Source organism: Thermothelomyces heterothallicus, assembly GCF_042370625.1.
Source record: "Thermothelomyces heterothallicus CBS 202.75 unplaced genomic scaffold P884_scaffold_3, whole genome shotgun sequence".
NCBI lineage: Eukaryota > Fungi > Ascomycota > Sordariomycetes > Sordariales > Chaetomiaceae > Thermothelomyces > Thermothelomyces heterothallicus.
This window is the reverse complement of record NW_027192564.1, coordinates 489,277-511,478: the sequence shown is the minus strand read 5'-3', so window position 1 is coordinate 511,478 and position 22,202 is coordinate 489,277. Positions and strand designations below refer to the sequence as shown.

General features: G+C 56.2%; 6 protein-coding genes across 6 annotated transcripts; 3 read left to right on the top strand and 3 right to left on the bottom strand.

Moving 5' to 3' along the window:
* The first annotated feature begins 738 nt into the window (after positions 1-738).
* On the top strand, positions 739-2,623 carry P884DRAFT_76886 (kinase-like domain-containing protein). Its single transcript, XM_069446076.1, has 6 exons — positions 739-873; positions 1,009-1,060; positions 1,136-1,343; positions 1,413-1,569; positions 1,626-2,011; positions 2,098-2,623. Exons 1-6 carry the CDS (start codon positions 867-869, stop codon positions 2,497-2,499), a joined length of 1,212 nt encoding a protein of 403 aa, XP_069300477.1. The 5' UTR covers positions 739-866; the 3' UTR covers positions 2,500-2,623.
* A 920-nt stretch (positions 2,624-3,543) lies between these two features.
* P884DRAFT_192893 (uncharacterized protein) lies at positions 3,544-4,788 on the bottom strand (the record flags this gene model as incomplete). Its single annotated transcript, XM_069437713.1, has 1 exon — positions 3,544-4,788. One exon carries the CDS (start codon positions 4,786-4,788, stop codon positions 3,544-3,546), a length of 1,245 nt encoding a protein of 414 aa, XP_069300476.1.
* Positions 4,789-7,173: 2,385 nt separating this feature from the next.
* P884DRAFT_192755 (uncharacterized protein) lies at positions 7,174-9,906 on the bottom strand (the record flags this gene model as incomplete). Its single annotated transcript, XM_069437696.1, has 15 exons — positions 7,174-7,410; positions 7,470-7,562; positions 7,617-7,845; positions 7,899-7,920; positions 7,975-8,136; positions 8,224-8,400; positions 8,459-8,690; positions 8,768-8,803; positions 9,100-9,209; positions 9,265-9,328; positions 9,391-9,419; positions 9,559-9,606; positions 9,659-9,718; positions 9,787-9,809; positions 9,872-9,906. 15 exons carry the CDS (start codon positions 9,904-9,906, stop codon positions 7,174-7,176), a joined length of 1,557 nt encoding a protein of 518 aa, XP_069300475.1.
* Positions 9,907-11,711: 1,805 nt separating this feature from the next.
* Positions 11,712-15,878, top strand: P884DRAFT_296984 (P-loop containing nucleoside triphosphate hydrolase protein; the record flags this gene model as incomplete). The annotated part of the gene is made up of 3 exons (XM_069444463.1): positions 11,712-15,510; positions 15,604-15,788; positions 15,852-15,878. The coding sequence occupies 3 exons, from the start codon at positions 11,712-11,714 to the stop codon at positions 15,876-15,878; spliced, it is 4,011 nt and encodes a 1,336-aa protein (XP_069300474.1).
* Positions 15,879-16,532: 654 nt separating this feature from the next.
* On the top strand, positions 16,533-18,051 carry P884DRAFT_327256 (cytidine deaminase-like protein). Its single transcript, XM_069445522.1, has 3 exons — positions 16,533-17,189; positions 17,449-17,530; positions 17,599-18,051. The coding sequence occupies exons 1-3, from the start codon at positions 16,825-16,827 to the stop codon at positions 17,677-17,679; spliced, it is 528 nt and encodes a 175-aa protein (XP_069300473.1). The 5' UTR covers positions 16,533-16,824; the 3' UTR covers positions 17,680-18,051.
* A 367-nt stretch (positions 18,052-18,418) lies between these two features.
* Positions 18,419-19,780, bottom strand: P884DRAFT_193097 (FYVE zinc finger-domain-containing protein; the record flags this gene model as incomplete). Its single annotated transcript, XM_069437729.1, has 3 exons — positions 18,419-19,090; positions 19,177-19,534; positions 19,623-19,780. The coding sequence occupies 3 exons, from the start codon at positions 19,778-19,780 to the stop codon at positions 18,419-18,421; spliced, it is 1,188 nt and encodes a 395-aa protein (XP_069300472.1).
* Between the last annotated feature and the right edge of the window lie 2,422 nt (positions 19,781-22,202).

Below are 22,202 nucleotides of genomic sequence, written 5' to 3'. Positions count from 1 at the left end.
CACAACGCACCTCTCAGTACATGATACTGATCTGTACAAGTACACCTCGATGAGGTAGCACTACACTCCTGCGTAGGTGAGGTAGGTCTGGTAAGGTAGGTACCTGACGTGCAACACCTAGCTTCCCTACCAAATGAACTGTACGGAGGTATTGTGGTACTGCGTATGCGCCGAAGTGGGGTTAGTAACCCCTGGACCGCAGCGACCCACAAGGAAGAAGGCACAGCCAACGCTCGAGACCCAGCGGCCGGTTCTCACAGCCGCAACCTGGAACCAACCGATGTGATGTGAAGAAGCCTAAAGGGCTTCGCATTGATGTGCCCAGGTCGGCGCCTTGTGGAAAGTGTGAAAGACCTGTGCTGCGTCCAGATGTTACAAATAATCAGTCCAGTCCAGCACCCCGTCACCATCTCCACTTCGTTGTCCCTCTTGGGTGCTATACCCGGAAAACTCGCAGCAGATTTGGCGGGGTACTCTGGGCAGTTACCCCTCGTTCAGCCCAATCGTTGCCAAGCCACCTTCCTCTCGTCAACTTACGTCCCCTTCATCTGCTTCGCAGCGCCTTCCCAGCTGAGCTGCCAACCGATCGACAATTCAGACCCCAGCTGAAGCCTCCCTTGATTTTCTCGCCGCCTCTCGTGCGATTCCGCTTCGCCCAGGCCCTGCTTCTCCGCGCGAAAGCCAGGCCTGCAACACAATACACAGCCAAGGCACGACCCAGTCTATCAGCGACAACGCATCCAGGACGGAATCCTCGCAGCGGCCAAGCCTCGCGCAGTCCGTTGCTCGACCCGAGCTGACCTTTTTTTTCTTTCCTTTGTCGGTTGAACCTTCATTTGGGCTTTTCTCCCGCAAGGCTCCCAACCATGAGCTGTAAGTCACCCTCGTTCCGCCAGACGCTTTCGAGCTTCGGTTTGTTGCTTCTGGGCCCCTCAGTCGAAGAACAGCCCTGGCACCACGGCCGATGGGCGTTGCGTTTTTCATGAGGCTGACGGGTGTACTATGCAGTCTCGAACATGCTCAACCGCCTTCATGGGCAACCCGAAAGCTACGAAAAGAAGTACGTTCCCCGGGGTTCCCATTGAATCGCTTGCGAGCCTCGCCCCTCGCGGTCCGCTGACACATCATACGTTAGGGCGAAGTACCGCTTTGGGCGCACCCTTGGCGCCGGCACATATGGTATCGTCAGGGAGGCAGAGGGCCCCGATGGCCCGGTCGCGATCAAGATCATCTTGAAGAAGGCCGTCCGGGGCAATGAGCGCATGGTTCTCGACGAGCTGGACATGCTCCAGCGACTCAAGCACCCGCACATTGTCAAGTTTGTGGACTGGTTTGAGTCGAGAGTATGCCGCCTGATTCGCTATCGGCAGATTCACGGGAAATCTCGAAACTGATTCGCGACATTTGTTCAGGACAAGTACTACATCGTCACCGAGCTGGCGACTGGCGGAGAGCTGTTCGACAGAATTTGCGAAAAGGGCAAGTTCACTGAGAAGGATGCCTCTCAAACCATCAAACAGGTCCTGGACGCCGTCAACTATTTGCACAAGAACAACGTCGTTCACCGCGGTATGTATCTTCGCTGTAGATTGTCTATGCCGCGCCAGAGTCTAATCGTGCAACAGATCTCAAACCCGAGAACCTCCTGTACCTCACTAAGGACCCGCACTCGGATCTGGTACTGGCCGACTTCGGCATCGCGAAGACGCTCGGAACCAAGGACGAGGTGCTGACGACCATGGCCGGTTCGTTCGGCTATGCGGCGCCCGAGGTGATGCTCAAGCAGGGCCACGGCAAGCCCGTAGACATGTGGTCGCTCGGTATCATCACCTACACCCTACTCTGCGGCTACCCGCCTTTCCGATCCGAAAATATCCAGGACCTGATTGATGAATGCACTGCCTGCCGTGTAGTATTCCACGAGCGCTACTGGAAGGACGTCAGCCAGGACGCCAGGGACTTTATCTTGGGACTGTTGCGACCGAAGCCGGAAGATCGCTGGACGAGCGAGGTGAGTTCACTCCCCATCCCCATCCTGAAGCTTTTCGAAATTACGATCAGTGACTGAACCCCCCCCCCCCGGGTTCCCCCTTTCAGCAAGCCCTCGCCCACACCTGGCTGAGCGGCAAGAACGCTACCGACCACAACTTGTTGCCCGAGATTCGCGCCTACCTCACTCGCGCTCGGTTGCGGCGCGGTATTGAGATGGTCAAGCTCGCCAACCGCATCGAGGCGCTCAAGGCGCAAGAGGAGGACCCGGAGAACTCTGATATGCCCAAAGACGCCACGTCAGCAGCGGACCAATCGCGCCTTACATCTTCCTCTAACGCCAACGATAGCTCCGCCGCCGGGAATGCTAGCGGCCAAGGCGGCAAGCGCAATCTCTCCAAGGCGGTGAAGAGTGCCATCTTCCGCGAAGTGGTCCTGGCCAAGGTGCGAGAAATGAAGGAGCAGGAGCAGACTCTCAAGGTGACCGAGGAGGCGTCCAAAATGGCTTGAAGAAGAGGAATCGAGACCGTCTCGGGTTTGATTTTGAAGATACAGATAAGACTCTTCGAGTGAATACTGGAGGGGGGAGGGGATGGGTTCTGTTTTGTGAAGGGTTCGAAATGTGGGGATAGCTTTGACTTGGGAAGGATCCTATATTGCTGCTCGGGTGATCTGGGAGACAGGTTTTCCACATACCCCGTCCTGAGTTATGGAGTGAGAGCGGGTTGCTCTTCTTTATCTAGTCATGTTTTGATCATTCAGAATGTGTCAACAAATAGGGGTCTTGTCGGCTCGGACAAATTGGAGCGGATTAGCTGTCTGGGACACTCGGAACGCAAGATGGCGAACGCGCCAGCGGGAATGGCGATATGAAGATCTTGGTCAAGGCGGATTGCCTTGCCAGATCCATCTCTCTGGTGGAAGCTACTTCTTCTTCTGTGATCCCCCAGGCCAGGTAGAATCGGCACAGAAACCGGGTCAGTCACGAGGGGATCGAAGCCGGATGGGAACAAGTTCGGGAGCCTCGCGGGCCAGCATGCCAGTAACAGACTCTGGATTTCCTTTGCACAATGATTTTGGTCCGCACAAAATTGGGTGAGCTTGCTCATTCGGTATATGGGTGTGTATACAAGTAACGTTAGACCTTGGGGGCCAGCACCATCACGCACAACATCCTCACGAGCTCGGCAACACTATGAGCAAAATTCCGAGATTATTGTCGTTGTATTGGTTAAGTTACTTTGTGCTCCATCCAATGCAAATGCAACACTCAAGACCACCAAGAGAATAGGGTCGGCCTCGAGAATTCTCGGTGAAATTTTACCCTTCCCTCCCTTTAAGTACATTTTACCTTACAATGAAACGAAGCAACCAACCCATGCGTCCCACCCAATTGCATGAATGTATATCTCAACTGTCTAAATTAAGAATGATGTAATGTTGCCCATCATGAATTCGTGAAAAGTAAAGTCCCTTTCCTTTTCCTTTTTTTTTTTTTTTTTTTTTTTTTTTTTTTTTTTTTTTTTTTTTTTTGCGTTCGCCCCTCGCCCGGGCTTAATCCTGTCCCGACAACTCGGCCAAGACGGCATCGCACAACTCTTCGTACTTGGTAGGGTCGAACCGCTCGCGCTGCCACCCGCTTTTGCGCAGCCGCTCGATCCTGGCCTGGCGGTCTTGGTTCCTGTCATTGCCGCCCCTTTGTGTCGTCGTAGTTGCCGAGGGGGAAGAGGCATCAGGGGATGGCGTAGGCTGCTGAGCCAAGAGCTGCGCGAGGCTGGCCGAATGCCGCGCCAGCTGCGTGCGCAGGGTGGAGAGGTGCTCACAGCAACGGTCGACGGCGCGGGCTACGTGGTAAGCGCTCTCGTCTCCCTCTTCTCGTTCCTCTTCTTGTTCGTGCTCTGGCACTGTCGGCAGGGGCAGCTCAATCTCCTCTTGGAACTTGATTGGCCGGAGATCTGGCGGGGATGCTGCTGCTGCTGATACGCCGGGCTGGTGGTAGAAAGCGTCTTCGAAGCCGAGCGTGGGCGAATCCGGACGGATGATGGGCTCTGCTGGGCCGGCATGAAGGGGCATATTCTCGGGGAGAGAGAAGGATACTTTCTTGCCGTGCCCGTGGAGTGGATGGGAGGATCTGCGATCGAGATCGTGGAAGGAAAAAACGGAGTCGGTTGGCGACGTAATGCAGGTGTCGGGGGTCCATGCTCGCGAGCTGATCGAGCCGGAAGGCGAATGGCAGCTGGAGGAGCGTGTTGAGCCGACGGAGCCGGGGCGAAACTTTCGCAGAAGAGACTCCTCGGCGGCGTTGATCAGCGCCGAGGCCCGGTCGAAGTGGGTGTAAGCCTGCTGCAGGAGCGTGGCCCGAAACGCGGCAGTGGATGGAAGCGGACGGGCGCAGATCTCCAAAGACGTGGCCGCGTAGAAATGGAGGTAGATGAGATATACGGGCTCGACCTGGGACGTATCCTTAATGCTCTCAAGGACCTCGAGACACCTCGCCGAGCATGCCCTGTACCGCTTGCCGAAATACATCCTCTTGACTTCGGCGATCGTCTTCTTCCATTCTGCCTTCGTACAGGGTATCACTGGAGGTGGCGCTGGGGCGGGAAGTGACGAGCGTTTGTGCGGGTTCAGCCTCACAGCGTACGTAGGTACCGTTGGGGTAATTGGTGTCGTTGGGCTCGTTGAGCCCGTTGAGCCGGCCGAGTAACCCGTTGACTGGCGTCGAAGGAAAGACTGACTTGGGGCCGTGCTGCACGTCCGAGAGCCCGAGGCGAGCATCAAAGGTATCAGTCCAGGCATGGTTGCTATTAGTTGACGGTAATCCCAAAGGAAAGACTTGTCGTGGCTTCGTCCCGGAGGTCGTCAACAAAGGAAGCTGGAGGTTATCTTCTTTGAACCGGGACTGTGAAACCGGGCGGAGCCCCGTGCTGTTGACTCCCCAGGAGCTTGTACAGGCATGCACCCTGTCGCTCGCTAAATGAGGCGATGAAGGGGATCGCCGAATCCGGCAACAGGCGCAATTCGCCAAATGGAAATTGGAGTGGATTCGACAGGGTCTCCCGAGATGAAGAAAGCAGGTTCCGGAAAACTGGGAAAGGGTCTCACGCCGTGCCTTCGAGAATCGAGAATCGTGAATCGAGCCACGTGCGGAGCACTTCGTGATCTTGGTACACTTTTAGTACGGCCTGGGGTCCGATCTGCAGCTAGCACAGCGCGATCGCCCTTCCCTTCAGAGACGAGTTGTTGCACGCGGCCTGACTAGTGTAGTGCTGAGCATCAAATAACGGGCTGATCTGGATCAGCGTTGCCTCCTGGTCGGGCAGAGGTTGCCACGATTCTTTCGAAATGAGTGCGTTGGGCAAAGCCTCTCTTGCACAAGCTTCTGCTGCAGAAAATCTGGTGGCGAAACGCGGTCCGCGAACAAATGCATGCAATTGTTGTTTGTGTGCTGTCAAGCGAAGGAGCAGCTCCCGCGGGACGGAAAGGAACGGAGTCCGAGTTGGCGGGCAAACGCTTTTGAGGCCGGAAGGAGCGGATAGGTGCTATTGCCGGGTATGCAAACGAAGTAACGGCAACGACAACAGCAACGATGATAGGACCGCGGGTGGTAAAGGAGTGGACGAGGATGTAGTGCGAAAAGACTCTGGTTGACCGCGGATCTCAATCGCACAAACAACAACCCCTACGAAGCGTCTCTCTGGGAAGGGAGCAGAGAGAGAGAGAGAGAGAGATAGAGAGAGGAGAGGAAGTCAACGCACTGACCGACCAACGGGACGGCTCGAGCACCCCCCAGGCAGAGCCGGGGGTTCTTTCCTAGTGTACCTTTCTTTCAGCTACATGACACCCAGCGGCAATTGTATGTGCTGTGTACATGTACATACGCGCAAGACACGCTTTTTTTTTTTTTCGCTCTGGATTTGTACGGGACTAACTAGTGTAGAGCCGGCGCCGAATCCCACAGAACGCTAAGTCGCATTCGGGGCTGGTCGTGCGTCTCCGGATGCGAGTGCAGGAGCTTCGGAAGGGCTCGTGCTGGCACTAGCGCTGCAGGGGCTCGAGTTTGGGTCCTGACGCTAAACCGAGTTCGGGAAAGCTTAATCTTAGCCCCTCAGCACGCTAACCTGAAGATGGAAAAGTGATATCTGCTATAGCTCGCACGTCAATCCCGTCACGCCGTCACCAGTCACACGTGAAGAGAACACAACATGTCAACATCGTAGTCCACGAGTACACTACGAAAATCTGTACACGAGTGGAGTTCGAGTATCACTCTTGCCTGCTAATGCAGCGATTTGGACGCTACAAAACTACCAAGTGTGGTTATGAGGACTGCCCATCTAAATCTGGACCGTAAATTTACTAGTTCTAAATCTTGATGCCTTTTGAGATTACGCACAGCTGCACACTCCATGTATACATACATATACAAACAAGCCATGGCCAGGATAGACTCATACTTGCCAAATCAAGCCGGGGAAAAGAAAAAAAAAATAAAAAGCAAATTGGAAATAACATTACCTATATCCACCACTTAGTGTCTCAGGTTTTGCCGAAACACTTTCTTCCCAGACACGGTAACTAGTCTTATCTGTAGTGTAACTACTACGTATGTATGTACAATCATGGCGGCCACCCCGAGACATGGTCGGCGGGGCCAATGTGCAAACCATCAAAAAGTCAAACATGACTTTGTTCAGGACCCCCGAAAAAAAGAAAAGCAAATAATGCCCTGAGCAAGCACAAGTCGGAACCCACGCAGCACAGCGATCGCTGCAGCAGAGTCTTCAATCACAGGAACTTGCAGAAAGGACGTCAGCCCCACAATCAAGTTCCCGATGCTCTCAAACCCTGCAGCTGGGTTGGCCCGCATTGACCATGCCAAGGTCCTTCTGTGACATCTCTGATGAGGAGCGCGACAGTTCAAGGACCGCTCTGACCGCACTCGACTCTCAACAAAGTCGGGCTGCGGGGGTTTCTTCTCACGAGAGATGTGAGGTACTCTAAAAGGGGTAGTCTATCTTTTTGAAGTCTATGTACGGACGTACTTGACGCTGCCAAATCTACGCTCTCCATGCGAACCGTACCCGTTCCTTTGGAGAACACTGGGTCCCCGGAACTTGCACGACATTAGCGACTGAGACAACATCGGCATCACGGCTGCTCCGTCTCCGGGGAAGAATGAGACTACTCGGTAGACTGAGCTGTTTCTGCAGGAGCTTTGACATCTTCCCCTTTGACCCCACCAACGACCTTGAGGCCCTCGGCTTGCTGTGTGATACTGTCAAGCTCATGCTTCCGCGCGAGGCGTGTCTTCACTTCCTCAATGAGGTTATCAAGACTGATGAGCTCGCCCTCCTTCAGCGGGTGGTCCTCGGGAAGACCCATCTCCTTGAACCTCGCCTTTCCTTGGGCCAGTTCGTCCTGTTGTGCAGTGTCAAATAGCTGGTGGCATGAGAGAACTGTGAACCTGAAGAACCCACCTCACCCAAAATAAGGGCAAATGGCACGCCGTTTGCTTCGGCCGCCTTGAACTGGTTCTGGAGCTTGGGCTTCACCTTGTAGAGGAACTCGGCCTATCCGCCATTAGCTTTGGTTTTGACATTGAATGCTCGGCGGATGAAACCGACCTTGATCCCTGCGTCCCACAGACGGGCACAGACCTGACTCCTCTCCTTGAGCAGCCCAGTGAAGTCCTTGCCGCCGCCGAACGCCATGACGAAGACTTCGACCTCGTTTCGCCGCTCCTTCTTCTTCTGGGAGGCCTGGATGATGGAGAAAATACGGTCGATGCCGAAGCTGATACCAACGCAGGGCACTTGCGTCTTGCCGGAGAACATGCCCACAAGGTTGTCGTATCTACGCCGACATCAGTATGAATCGGAAAGCGCTTCGAAACAAACACCACCAACCTGCCACCAGCAGCAACAGACCCTACGGCACGTTAGCACTTGGCATCACCGAGGCTGCAGGTGTAAAACGACGCACCTATTCCAAGCGTAGGGTCGTCGGAACGGTCCTCCTCAGGATCCCCGGGCTTACCACCCTTCTTCTTAGCCTGCTTTTCCTTGGCCTCCCCTGATGCGGAGACAGCAGGCGCAGAACCTTCTGTTACCACCTCATAGATGACGCCTGTGTAGTAATCAAGGCCTGCATTGCCCCATTTTAGCATGGCCCAACAGCCCCAACAGCAATGCTAACAAATGGCTGGCACTAGCGAATCGGCAAAGAACATACCTCTGGCCAACGACAGATCGAAAGAAACAGTGTGGTCGGCCCCAAAGTCCTCAAGATAAGTGAAGAGAAGATCCATGTCTGCGAAGCCCTGCTGCATCGATGGGTTTGCCGCCAAGGCCTCATCCTGCTTCAACTTCTCGAGGAGGTCTCGCTTCCCCTTGAGAACCACGTAAGTCCCTTTCGAACGGTTAGTCTATCTCGATAAACAGGGACGGGTGAAACTCAATCAACTCACCGATCTTGTCGGCAACCTCCGGGGCCAACCCCTTCTCGTCAACCATCTCTTTCCTGACGTCGGCCCAAGGCATCTTGTCGAGCTTGTCCACGGCAGAGGAGATGGGGCGGATGAGATTGTCCGGCACACCGCAGACTTGGAAAAGGCCGTCGAGAATCTTGCGGGAGTTGAGCTTGATAGTGTACTTCCCATGCCAGCCAAGACCCTCAAAGACCTCGTTGATGATCCTAATCTATTGGGGGTTAGATCCCAAACGGCCTAGAAACGGGAATGGCCAAGCTCAAGACCGAATAGCTGTGTCCGACGTACAATTTCAGCATCCGGAATCATGGGATCGTACACGCCCTAGGGATGTTGTCAACATTTCATTCGGAAATCGGGGCCCGGAAAGGCAAGCAACAGGAGGAGCGCCTTACAGCAATGTCGAAACTGTTTCCATGAAACGAAATCGTTAACTTGACATCAGCGAAATAGACGCGACCGGAAACGCTTTTTTTTTTTTGGGGGGGGGGGGGGGGGGGGGGGGGGGAAGGGGGGTTGTGTTAGGCACGACACATACTCGCATTGATACTAAGCCATCATGTTAGTCTACATGTAGTTTCTTGATGCGCGGGGGAAAGAGGGGAGGAGGGGATGCTCACGAATTCTCTCATGCGGCCCTTCTTCACTGCCGGTTGATCCCTGCGGTAGACCTTGGCAATGTGATAGCGCTTGATCTGAGTGACGTCCTTGTTCATCGCCAAGTACCGGGCTGGGGTGAATCTTAGTACCGAGACCGCAACTCGGGGGCCGACTAGAGGGCATACCGAAGGGAACGGTCAAGTCATATCGCAAGCTGCAGAGCTCACCACCCTGATCCGCCAGGTCGTACTAGTACTAGACTGTCAGAGGGATCCGAACCGCGTGTTGTGGACAGACCGAGTGGGGCGTACGATGAGCTTGCTGTCCTCGCCATATTTCCCTGGTTGTGCCCGGCGTCAGTTGAGGTCTCGGTGTCGGTGGCCGCACGCGGCTTCTATGTACCTGCAAGGATCTCTGGCGTCTGTTAGCCAAGCTCTGCTGCTAACCATCGAAGGATAACCGGATTGAGGAATACCCACCCTTCAGTTCGAACACGGGGGTGTCGATGGTAACACCACCATGACGTTCTTTTGCCCGTCAGCTTCGTTCCCACTGACGGCTTGTTCGGCCTTCACCTACTGAAGACATCGGTGATTGTTTTGAAGATCTTTTCCCTGAGCACCATGTCCGGACCGGACCCTGGGCGTGATATTAGGAACCGTATAATAAAAGTGGCAAGGCGAACAGGAAATCTCGGGACGACGCACAGTCTCGGGTGCCCTTGGGCGTCCTGCATGACGGTTAGCCGGATCCCTTCCTTGAATGTCCCAGTGTTGGCAAAGAACAACAGACTTGATCTCGAACTTGGGTGTCTTCGAGGGCGCCATGGTTTTTGCGATGGTGGGGTTATTTGGGTTGGGGACCTGCAGCGTCGACGAGGAGGATCGGAGGGACGAGGATGTCGTGATCTGTCTCGAGGAGCTAAGCTTGCAGGATGTCGTCGACAAGGTCGTCAAGGCTGATTTTAGGCCTCGTTGTGGTCTGGCAGACCGAAGAGCGCGGATCCACGGGGTCTGCATCAAAATGTGGGTGGGAAATCGGGCGCGGGGTGACTCAAGCTCTCGCGGTTGTGTAGGTCCTGAGAGCTCGGCAAAACCTCTGCAATCGCTGGCCCATGCGGGTCCGACTGCAAGGCTGCGACGAGGCTGGAATGCGGGACGTAAATTCATTGGCGGCAGCTCAAGGGTTAGTCGTTTGCGCAAATCCGCTGCTAACTTTATCGCTCTTATCTCGGTCAACCCCGCCATGCCAGAAACCCAAAATCAGACACAAGGTTGGTAGTAAAGGACAAAATACGGCCAACTCACCTCGCTGCGGTTCACGAACTGAGCATCGATATTTTCGAACAGGTATTGCTGTGCTTCGCCGTGGTCAAACGCCATTTGCCAACAGGTACAGTACTAGTTAGATGAACTGCGAAAGTCCTATGGAATCCTAGATGCTAACTTAGTCGGGAACGACGTATTTCCACTAGCAAAAAAGATCAGGTATCGTGACTCGTGTACAAAATGTATCAAGGAAGCTCGTGTTGCTGTGTGGGCAGCAAGTCCTATATTTCTACATTGATTCGCTGTGCCTAATCTTGTGCCTGGAGACAACGAGAGGAAGGAAATTAGAGGAGTGTGTGCTCTTTTTTAACCGAGAACTACGGAGTAGAGTATACATTTCTGTAGCGGTCGCCCTTTACGGAGTACAAGTAGAGCAAGAACCATTAATTACCTGGTGGGGCACTATGAGGTACCCTGGGTGGCTTGGCGAACGACGGGTGTGGTGTTCGTAATTCGTATTGAATAAATGTTCCTCGGATTGGTCGTTTTTTCAATATCCTTGCAACCTACTACACTACTGCAGTTGATTGATCTTTCTGGAACCTGCGCGCTCTTGAATCAAGGCCAGGTTAGCGTAGCACTTCCGACGCGCACTACGGAGTATACAGAGTAAAGTAAACACTCGGAGCGGAGGATATCGAGCATCTTGTCTCACCGTGACCGAACAAGATGCGGACTGGAATTGAACCTAGAATTCGTGACTCCAGAACGTGATCGTTTCGCCCCTGTTAGCTGCAAACGCGTGCCAGCACTCTCAGACGTCATATGAGAAGGGGAAAGTATGGATGTTTTTTTTGTACTATATGTACGTACATCCATACGTAGTGTATATCGTTCGGTATAGAGGTCATTACTAGTAGAAGCTCAAAAACCTCCATCACGACTTGTTTAGACCAACACGGGATACGCTGCGGCATACGGAGGACGGGGACTGAAACTTCTTGGCACCAGTGTTAACGAACATGGCATGGGCCTGACTTGCCGTTTTGAGCTCGCCGGGCCCTCGGACAATTCTACAAGCCCGTCCCCCCGCTACAGATTGTCACGTATAGTTGCCTAGCAGCGCGACCCCGTGCAAATTTAGAGGCTGTCGCGTAGAGAAAAGGACACCAGGCATCCATTTGTTGCGTGTATTTAATATATTCTCGTTCCTATCGTCTAGAATAATACTCTTTTCTCTTTGTTTACCGCATATCAGGCAGGCTGAAACGACGCCTAGTCTTTCTCCATCCTCTCTCGATCGTGCACCAGCTCCCAACTCTCGCGTATGGACACGACCTGAGATCAATTAACGCGGGGCAGCCATGGGCGAGAGCAGCACAAAGAGCAGCGAGAAAGCGGCGTCTCGGCCAGCCGACGGCGAGAACGAAAAGAAGCCCCCGACAACTGGCGGCAAGGTCGATGACAATGGGCCGACCAAAGATCCCAAGGCACGGCCCGAACGGGAGGCCACGGCCGCTGACTACTTCCGCGTCTTCACCTACGCCAAAAGATGGGACTTTGTCCTGATGGGCACCGCCGCCATCGCCAGCATAGGCGCCGGCGTCACCATGCCCTTGATGAACATTGTCTTTGGCCGGTTGATCGGCGAGTTCAGCGATTTCTCCAACCCGGACGCCGCAGACCCAGACGAGTTCTCGCGGACTATCGACCGCATGTCCCTGTACATGTTCGCCCTCTTCATCTCCCGCTTCGGGCTGAACTATATCAACAAGTTCTGCTTCCGCCTCATCGGCATCCGCATGTCGGCCGCCATTCGCCTCCACTACCTCCAGTGCCTCTTCGGCCAGACCGTCCACGTGCTCGACTCGATGCCCTCGGGCGCCGCCGCGAGCACCATCACCTCGACCGCTAACACACTGCAGCTCGGAATCTCGGAGAAGCTGGGGACCTTCCTCGAATTCAGCGCGACCATCGTGGCCGCCATCGTCATCGCTTTTACCTACAGTTGGTCCCTGACGCTCGTCACCGCGTCCGTCATCCTCTTCATCTCGCTCGTGCTCTCCGTTCTCCTGCCCTTCGTCATCAAGGGGCAGACCATGCTTACCAGGGCCGACGCCAAGGGAACGTCGGTGGCCACCGAAGCCTTCGGCACCATCCGCATGATCACGGCCTGCGGCGCCGAGGCCAGGATGGCCCGGCGATATGCCAAGTGGGTGGCCAAGGCGAAGCAAGCCACCCAGTTCAGCTCCCCCTTCCTGGCGGCCCAGTTCGGCGCCATCTTTTTCGGCCTGTACGGCGCCTTCGCGCTGGCCTTCTGGTTCGGCACGAAGTCCTTCGTTGAAGACCGCATCGAGGGCATCGCAACCATTCTTATCGTCCTCATGTCCGTCATGCTCATGGTCATTTCTCTGGAGCGCATCTCCACTCCGCTGATTGCCGTCTCCAAGGCCATGGTGGCCGCCGCCGAGTTCTTTGCCGTCATCGACGCTCCGAAGCCAAAGATGGGCACACTGAAGGAGCCCGACGTCTCGGCCGACCAGGACATTGTTTTTGAGGATGTTCATTTTGCCTACCCGAGCCGCCCTCACAAGAAGGTGCTCGACGGCTTAAATCTCCGCATCCCCGCCAGGCTGAACACGGCCATTGTAGGCCCCAGCGGGTCCGGAAAGAGCACCATTGTCGGCTTGATCGAGGGCTGGTACACCCTCCACGATCAATACGTAATCGCGAAGGCCGTCGAGAAAGACAAGGCGAAGAAAGAGAAGGAAAAGGCAAAGAAGAAGGAGGAGAAGAAGAAGAGGAGGAGGAGCAGAGGGAAAGAGGACGACGAGGACGACGAGGAAGACGCAGCCGCCGACGCGCCGCTCGATGTGGAAGAAACCGGGGCCCCGGTCGAGCTAAGGGGAAGCATATCAACGTGCGGGAGGCAGCTCGGTGATATCGACATCAAGTGGTGGAGGTCGCAGATCGGTCTCGTGCAGCAGGAACCCTTCCTCTTCAACAACACCATCTTCTACAACGTCGCAGTCGGCCTCATCGGCACGCAGTGGGAAAACGAGCCGGAAGAGGTCAAACGCCGGCTCGTAAGAGAGGCGTGTGCCGAGAGCTTCGCCGACGAATTCATCGATCGGCTACCGGATGGCTACGACACCCAAGTGGGCGACTCGGGCGCCAAGCTGAGCGGTGGGCAACGCCAGCGGATCGCCATCGCCCGGAGCATCGTCAAGAAGCCCAAGATCCTCATCCTCGACGAGGCGACCTCCGCCATCGACGTCCGTGGAGAACGGATCGTGCAGGCGGCGCTGGAGAGGGCCTCCAAGGGCCGGACCACCATCACCATCGCTCACCGACTGTCTACCATCAAGAACGCCGACCGCATCTGCGTCTTGCAGAACGGACGGGTCGTCGAGGAGGGCACCCACGACAGCCTGCTCGAGAACGAGCGGGGCGTCTATTACGGTTTGGTCCACGCGCAGAAGCTGTCCCTGGGCGATGACACGGGCGGAGAGCTCCTGCACGACGAAGACGTTGGCGCGGCCCTCGCGCGCGAGAAGAGCGCAGCCAAGTCGGTGGCCGAGGGCGCAGAGGAGGAAGCCAAGTGGGCCGAACGAGGCCTGTTCAGCGGTTTTGGCAAGCTCCTCTACGAGCAGCGCAGCCGGTTCCCATTCTACGTCCTCGCCCTTATCGGTGCCATGGGCGCTGCCGCCGCGGTGCCGGTACAAGCATATCTCTTCGCTCAGGTAGTCGGTGTGTTTCAGAGGACGTCTCTGCAGTCTCTCATGGACGGAGCCACGTTCTGGTCAAAGATGTGGGCTGTCCTCGCCGGCGGAGTCGGCGCCAGCTACTTCCTCACCTCTCTCGTGTCAACCAACCTCGAGGGCTACATCGCCGCCGTATACCGACAGGAGTATTTCGAGTCGATCCTGTTCCAACCCACTGCCTACTTTGACAAGGACGACAATGCCACGGGACAGCTAACCGCGCGTCTCTCGAGCGATCCGCAAGCGCTCAAGGAGCTCCTGGGGATCAACCTCATGATGGTGCTCATCGGTATCTTCTCCCTCGCAGGAGCGCTCGCCATCTCGTTCGCCTACGGCTGGAAGCTGGCCCTTGTCGCCCTCTGCGTGACGGTGCCGATCGGCATCGTGTCGGGCTACTTCCGTGTCCGGTACGAGCTGCAGTTCAACAAGATGAACGACGAAGTGTTCCAGGAGAGCTCAAAGTTCGGTGCCGAATCTATCGGTGCGTTCCGGACCGTCAGCGCCCTCGTCATGGAGGACAGCATCTGCGACCGGTACCAGAAGCTGCTCAGCGGCCACGTCGTGGCGGCGTTCAAGAAGGCCCGGTTTACCACGATCGTCTTTGCCTTCGCCGACAGCGCTAGCTTGGGGTGTCAGGCGCTCATCTTCTGGTACGGTGGCCAGCTGATGCTGAAGCGTGAGTACGACGTTGTCGCGTTCCTCGTCACCTACATGGCCGTGATCCAGGGAGCCGAGTCCGCGGGCCAGTGGCTGAGCTTCGGCCCCAACGCTGCGCAGGCGGCGGCGGCGGCCAATCGCATCCTGCATGCTCGCGAGACGCGCCTCAGGAGCGACGCCACCAAGTCGGCGCAAATCACCGACGTGGACGGCGGCATCAAGATCGAGCTCAAGGACGTCCACTTCAAGTACCCCACCCGCGACGTCTCCATCTTCAGGGGGCTGAACCTCACCATCGAGAAGGGGCAGTTCGCCGCGCTGGTCGGCGCGTCCGGCTCGGGCAAGACGTCCATCGTCAGCCTGCTGGAGCGGTTCTACGACGCGGACAGGGGCCAGATCTTGTTCAACGGCAAGGACATCAGCGAGGTCGACGTGTACGAGTACCGCAAGCTCCTGTCGCTGGTGGCGCAGGAGCCGTCGCTGTTCCACGGCACCATCCGCGAGAACCTCCTCCTCGGAGTGGACCCGTCGACCGTGACGGACGAGCAGCTGCACCAGTGCTGCAGGGACGCGAGCATCCACGACTTTATCGTGTCGCTGCCCGACGGGTACGACACCAACATCGGCAGCCGCGGCGTCAGCTTGAGCGGCGGCCAGAAGCAGCGCGTCTCCATCGCCCGCGCGCTGCTCCGCAACCCGCGCGTCCTGCTGCTGGACGAGGCTACCAGTTCTCTCGACTCGGGTGAGTGGCCCTAATCAGCTTCTCTCTCTCTCTCTCTCTCTCTCTTCTTTTGTGTGTATGTGATTTGCCGTTTGCTAACCTGATGTTGGGTAGAGAGCGAAAAGCTCGTGCAGGCGGCACTCGAGAGAGTCGCCAAGGGCCGGACAACGATCGCGGTGGCGCATCGCCTCGCCACGATCCAAAAGGCCGACATCATCTACGTGCTCGGCGAAGGTAAAGTGCTCGAGAAGGGCAGCCACGCCGAGCTGCTCAGGCAGAAGGGCGTGTACTGGCATATGGTATGCTCCAGACTCTTGTACATGGAATGATCGGAGCCTGTTCCATGCTGACCTGTGCGGCAGTGTCAAAACCAAGCGCTTGATAGGTAACTAACTGGTCGCGACACAATCGCGGCTTGTGCCATGTTCGACTCGGAAATGGGCCGAAAGCACCCTCATACTCGGTTTCACCTGTGCAACTAGCAGGTCTGGAAACTGTTAGTACTTTAATCGAGGAGGTTTCTGTTTTATACCTATTTGCTATATTAATACGGGCACCTCCTCTCTTAAAGTTCGATCTTGTAAAACAGCATCCGGCATTCTCCACTCCCGGAGGGGAAGAAAATATATAATCCGTATATACATGATTCTCTGGGCAGCATCAATAGACCAGATGAACGACACGAGGATCTATTAAATCACGAATCGTCTTAAACAGATGTATATAAGGTGTGCCGAGTAAAGGTAGACGCCATATAAGCGTGCAGGAACCTTGGTGTAGAGACACCGATGTATGTGTATCCATGCACGTAATACTCTGACCGTGAAAGGTCGAGGCTTGAAACTCGTTACACAGTACAGCACGGAACACACTAGAGACTTCTTGGATAACTCTAGTGTAGCCCTGCATACACAGCACCTCGCGGGAAGGCGCTCTGGTCGGCTACAAGCGGCACAGCGGGGGGGCTTCCTGCCCGCATCGGGCTTCTCCGCTGACCTTGTTGTTGACTCTCGCCGTGATGCAGGCCCCAACAGACGGACAACGCCGAAACGCCTGATGCGACCATCATCCATCAACATCCGGGAGAAGAACAGAACACGGTTTACCCCAGCCATTGCTCCCAATTGCTGCTGCTACTCCACCACCCCCGCAATCCACCGACACTGAGGACCCGCTCCGCAGTGTCCTTATTGCTCGATCAAACAAGCAATTGAAGAACAAAGAAGGAAATAAATAAATAAAAGGGGAGAGAATACGATTCAAGAACGGGAGTGACCGACAGAAATAGAAAGGAAAACACCTAAAAGAGGGAGAAGAAAAAAAGGGAGAAGAACGATGCCGACCGCCCCGATCGCCTCCTCCATCACCTCCCATACGGCCATCAGCGAGGCCTGCCAGGAGCACGGCCTGAGCCCGAGCGAGTTCCTGGAGCTGTGCGGGCGCGCGCAGGACGCCAAGGCGCGCGCCTACTGCCCGTACAGCGGCTTCCGCGTGGGCGCGGCGCTGCTGACGCGCGCGGGCGACTACGTCGTCGGCGCCAACGTGGAGAACGCCAGCTACCCGGTCACGACGTGCGCCGAGCGCGTCGCCTTCGGCACCGCCGTCGTCGCCGGCGCCGCCGGCCCCGGCGGCTTCAAGGCCGTCGCCGTCGCCACCGACGCCGACACCCCCACGAGCCCATGCGGCATGTGTCGGCAGTTGTGAGTTCTCTCTCTCTCGCCAATTTTCGTCTTATTCTTTTCTTCTTTTCTTCTTTTCTTTTTGAGAACCATTTCTTGGGACAAGGGTAGATAAGAGAGGGCCGTGGGGCAACAACGGCGGGGCAGGGGAGGGGGATGAAAAGAAGGGGGGGGGTTCCCCTCTTCATTCCGGGTCGGGAGGAGACATTGGATGTGCATGCCTGCCGACTGACTGACTGACTGACTGACTGACTGACTGACTGACGTACCGTCGATGCAGTATCCGCGAGTTCTGCGAGCTGAACGTGCCCATCCTCATGTTTGATAAGGACAGCAATTTCATCGTGCTGAAGCTAGCAGAAGTATGTACATACCCCCCACCTTTCCCGAACTGATTGACTGGCTGCTAACGCTTCTTCTTGTAATGTAGCTTCTTCCCCTGTCTTTCGGTCCGGACAACATGGGAGTCCCGGACCCGGCAAAGCCGCCCAGCACACCTCCTACCGCATAGGGGCGCGAGGCCATGTGGGAGGCTCTTGCAGAGATGGTCGATCCATGATGTTGTTTGATGGCGTTAGGGGGCAGCGACACGAGTTTCGTTTTTCATTGTTCGGCATGCAACTGCATTTTAGAGGGATGAGAAGCAATCGGATTCTATGGCAGCGAACACCATCCCTTGTATGGAGATGGGGAATAGCATATCACGCTTGGATTAATTCATTTATTATTTCTTTCCACCCAAGGGTTTTTCCTGCTTTTGTCCTTTGCACAATGTCCACTAAGGCGGTTTTAGACGAGGCGCCTTGCAGAGGCAACTTAACCGAATCACAAGCACAAGAAGGACACGCCCACGGCAGAAAAAGGAAACTAATTAACTAAAGCCTGTATGAATTACTCTAAACGAAAGTCCCCATACACTTACTTGTGCGCGCTAAAGGAATGGCCATATTTCAGAATGCTCAATGCTACACACCCTCACCTCCTGATACGCCGGACCAAACCAAGAAACAATGAGCTCAGAGTCGTAAAGCCAAACCCAGTATAAAAGAAAAAAAAACATCGTATACGCCAACAAAACAGCAACTACCCCTTGATAAACTTTCCTTTGGAAAAAAAAAAAAAAAAAAACAAACTGGCCCAAGTATGTAAAAGTGTAGACCTCCTTTTTCCTTGAGATACCGCCCGGCCGCCCCATGAACAGCGATTCCCTCGGCTAGGAGCCGAGGAGCCAGGCCTTGATTGCGCCTTAATTAATAGCCGAACCCGTCGTGCTGGTGCATCGGACACCTCCCCGGGTGCCGCTCCCACCAGGCCTTGATGCAGGCCCGATGGAAGCGGCAGAGACACTCGAGCCTCGCCATGGCGACGCCGACCTCGAACTCCTCGAGGCAGATGGAGCACTCGGCCGAGTCGACGCAGTCCTTCTCGGTCGCCGTGTAGGGGAACATACCCGTCCTCCGGGGGCCGGGCCGCGCGCCGTCCGGGCTGCCGTCGTCCCCCGCCGAGGCGGGTGGGCGCCCGCCGAATCGGCTGTGGGACTCGATGCAGCCGCTGATGTGGGCCTCGCGGAGGGTCTCGAAGTTGGGGAGGGTCCGCGGCGGGAGCTCGCGGTGGCAGACGGGGCACTCGTCTTCCTCGGGGATCTGCGGGCGCCGGCGCACGGGGGGATGGAAACTACGGGAGGCGTTGGAGGAGGAGGAGGAGGAGGAGGAAGGGCCGGCGATGGTGGAGGGGCCCGGCCTGTTGCCGACGTCGAGCATCGACCGGTACCGGGGCGCGGTGCCCGGGTAGAACGGGGCGGACTGCGAGGTGGCCGTCGGCCGGTAGTAGGCAGGCGGGGTGCCCCAGAGAATACGAGCCTCGTAGTTACTACGATGTGGTGGTGGGACCGGCGGCTGGGAAGACGATGACGGCCCGGGTTGCTGCGTGGGGTTAGAGAAGTCACAACATTCGAGCCTGAAGTCGAGCCATCGCAACAACAGAAAAGCGAGCGACATGCGGGACTTACCAGAGTAGCGCTCCGAGTCCTCGTCTGAGGGTCATTCGCGGCTCCGGCGCCAAAGTAGAAGTTCCATCTATTGGACGACGAGCTGTCGGCCCGGCCGGGCGAAGCCGGGTCGTTCTGCGAGCTTTGTGGATGCGCCTGGCTCTGGGGCGGCGCCGTGTTGGGGTCAGGGACGCAAGGGTTGCATAGCCTGACTCTCTCGCCCCCCGAGAATTCGGGATACCAGCCTTGGCTGTCTAAGAGGGAAAGGGAAGGACCTTGGGAGAGCGGACTGGGCGCCCCAGGAGGCCGAACGATATACCGGTGGGGGATGGTGATGCGGTGTGGCGAGCACGCGTTGCAAACGACCCGACCACACTTGCTGCAACAAAAAAAAATATAAAAAAATTGGGTGAGCCTTGCCCTCCTCTGAGATCTCGCATCTCTCTCGGCTTAGGTAGTGTACTCACCGGCAGTGGTGTTTCCTGACGAAAATGCTGAACTGCGTGCCGCAAATCGGGCAGTAGGTCTGTTCGGAATCCGGCTGCCACCTCGGCAGCACCACCTCTGGAGGAGCGCGCTGAGCGGGTGTTGTCGACACAGTGGGCGGGTCAGCGGCAGACGGCATGCTAACTTGACGGCCGGAAACCCCGGTATCTCTGGGCATGAACCCGGGAGGCGGAGCTGCAGGCCCTCCGCTCGCCGCCCGCGATCCTGGCTCGGGCCGTGGCTGCGCAACCGACGGGGAGGTGTTCCTCGGCGTGGGCTCGTTGTTTTGACTTGTCGACGTAGCGTCGTCCTGCCGTGCGTCTGGTTCTTCAATCCTACGGGCCTGCGACGTGGTATCGGCCTCTCCGGACGTTTCGTGGTGGTGTTCGGGCGAAGGAGGCCGAGCCTGCTGATGACCATCGTCCTCTCGGTCACCGGCACTCCGCGGCGAGACCTCCCCCGGATCGAGACGGGTTTGGCTCGCACCCGGTTGCGCACCTTCCTCTTCTCGGTGTTCTTGGTTCCCTCGGTGTCCTTCCGCTTCCTCTTCTCCTTGTCCTCCCGACGACTCTCCGGCGTCGGATAGCGCGCGCTCAACGACGTGGGTAGGGCAGTCAAAATATCGCGAGCATTCGTGGTCGTGATACCGCGCGGTCCGCCATCGGCATACCGCTCTGGTGTTCTGATCGAGATGGCGGTCGCGGCTGGCGGGGCTGGGACCCCTCGAGCTACTAGGGAGAGACTCGCCGCCAGTCTCGACTTGCCGAAATGCGCCGTCGTCTTGGGAAGTTGTCATGGCCGAGGCGGGGGGCAGCACATCCGGAGACGTCCCAGTAGACAACTGGTGGGGCGATAGGCGCTCGTCGGGTTGCCGAAGTTACCTAAACGCTGCGTATGGGAGCCTGCCTGTGGCTGCCTCTGATCTGCTGTTCGCACGTGTTGGATGCAATGCGCCTTTCGTGGTGTGTCAGGAATGGGGCGAGATAAGCGGGGGGGTTTCGAGTCGTCGACGGCCAGACGAGGCTGGCTGGTAAACCGTAATGCGCCGGGAGAGAACGACGAAAAAAAGAAACAGAAGAAAAAGTAAAAGTATAAGAAAATGAGGAACGTCAAGCTCAAACACGAAGGCCAGTCAAAGTCAGCCCGTCGTTGTTCCCGGCCTGGTGTGTCGGTGTCGGTGTCGGTGTCGGTGTCGGTGTCGGTGTCGGTGTCAAACCTGAGGGGATGGCCTCAGCCAAAGGGTCTCGGCTCAGCGCCGACCCACTGATCGCGTCATGGGCGTCTCAACGCCGTCGATAAGCTCTCGAACCCCGGACTGAGCACGCGCCCCGGGCTGTACTTCCAGATCTTGCTGCTCCGTCTACGGCACGACGAGGGAAAAAAATTCCAAGAAGCCCGGCTCTTGCCCGATATCCAATGCTGCCCTCGGGTGTATGGAGCGAAGGGATACTGGGGAGCGGCGGCAGTTCGTTGGGTGAGCAGTGGAGTTGGAGGGGCAAAAACCGTGGCGGCGTGTCGGGGATGCCTTGTGAGACAGGGGTTGTTGATCCCGGGGATAAGAATGTGGGGCGGGGCAGCTTGCTCGGTTGCTTATCCTCCACGCTCCACCCTACTCCGTACTACAGTATAAACTGCGTGTGGACCTTGTAATACCGAGCACAGCATGCACCCTGCACTAATACGCTCCGTACATATCTCGCTCTTGTTGTACGGAATACAGCATCTCGATCTGATTACCGAGTGACCGACCAGACATCACACACAAGACGATATCATCCAGAGCTGGTCATGCTTCTGCATGTTCCTCCCTCGATGGGAGCTGGAACCCGATTGTAACTTCTGCTGCTGCTGCTGCTGCTGCTGCTCTACAGACAATCAGGCAGTGCAACCCTCGAACGAAAGGGCCATCTCCACGTAAGAGTGAGTGATGGTTTTTGATGGTTTTCAAGCGAGGAGATCAGAAGTTGAACCACATCAGAACCCCGTTCTACACCCTGTTTTTCGACCTCTTACCCGCATTGCTCATGCTAAGCCTGCTACCCTCTCCCCTGGCTGTCAACTCGTTCGAGGAACAGCTTTAGCTGCTTTGTATAAACGGAAATGCGAGTTCAGGAAGGCAGGTATGCTGGATAAGATAAGTACGGGGGTCAAACAATTGCTTATGAGTCTCCTAACATCTGATTGCTCCGTGGTAGCGAGTTCTGATACAGATTGATTATAGCGGAAAAGATATGATCAGCATCCGAACCAGACCAGATGCGTCAGTTTTTATATGCGAAGTACTAGCAGGGCGTGAGTATCGGATGTACTTTCTTTCGGAGAGGGGCTTCCCAGAACCTTTTATCTGATGGACCACCTTCCTCGGCTCTCTCCCAACGTCAATAGAACACTCAGCTCGAATGGACACAAACAGTCTTGGACACGACGATTACGAAAAGACGGTGTTTGTACGGCACCAACATTTCTAACCACCATGACGGAATATGTCTTAATCTGAGGAAAGCAACGCGAGTTGATCTTATGACTAAACTATAATCCTGCGCCTGCGCTTTTAAAGATGT

Excerpts from the sequence above, each read along its gene's own strand:
- P884DRAFT_76886 (XM_069446076.1), top strand. Across the intron at positions 1,061-1,135 it reads CCCGAAAGCTACGAAAAGAA|GGCGAAGTACCGCTTTGGGC; the intron begins GTACGTTCCCCG and ends ATCATACGTTAG. Across the intron at positions 1,570-1,625 it reads GAACAACGTCGTTCACCGCG|ATCTCAAACCCGAGAACCTC; the intron begins GTATGTATCTTC and ends ATCGTGCAACAG.
- P884DRAFT_327256 (XM_069445522.1), top strand. The coding sequence starts at position 16,825 with ATGCCGACCGCCCCGATCGCCTCCTCCATCACCTCCCATACGGCCATC. Across the intron at positions 17,190-17,448 it reads TGCGGCATGTGTCGGCAGTT|TATCCGCGAGTTCTGCGAGC; the intron begins GTGAGTTCTCTC and ends CCGTCGATGCAG. Across the intron at positions 17,531-17,598 it reads TCGTGCTGAAGCTAGCAGAA|CTTCTTCCCCTGTCTTTCGG; the intron begins GTATGTACATAC and ends CTTGTAATGTAG.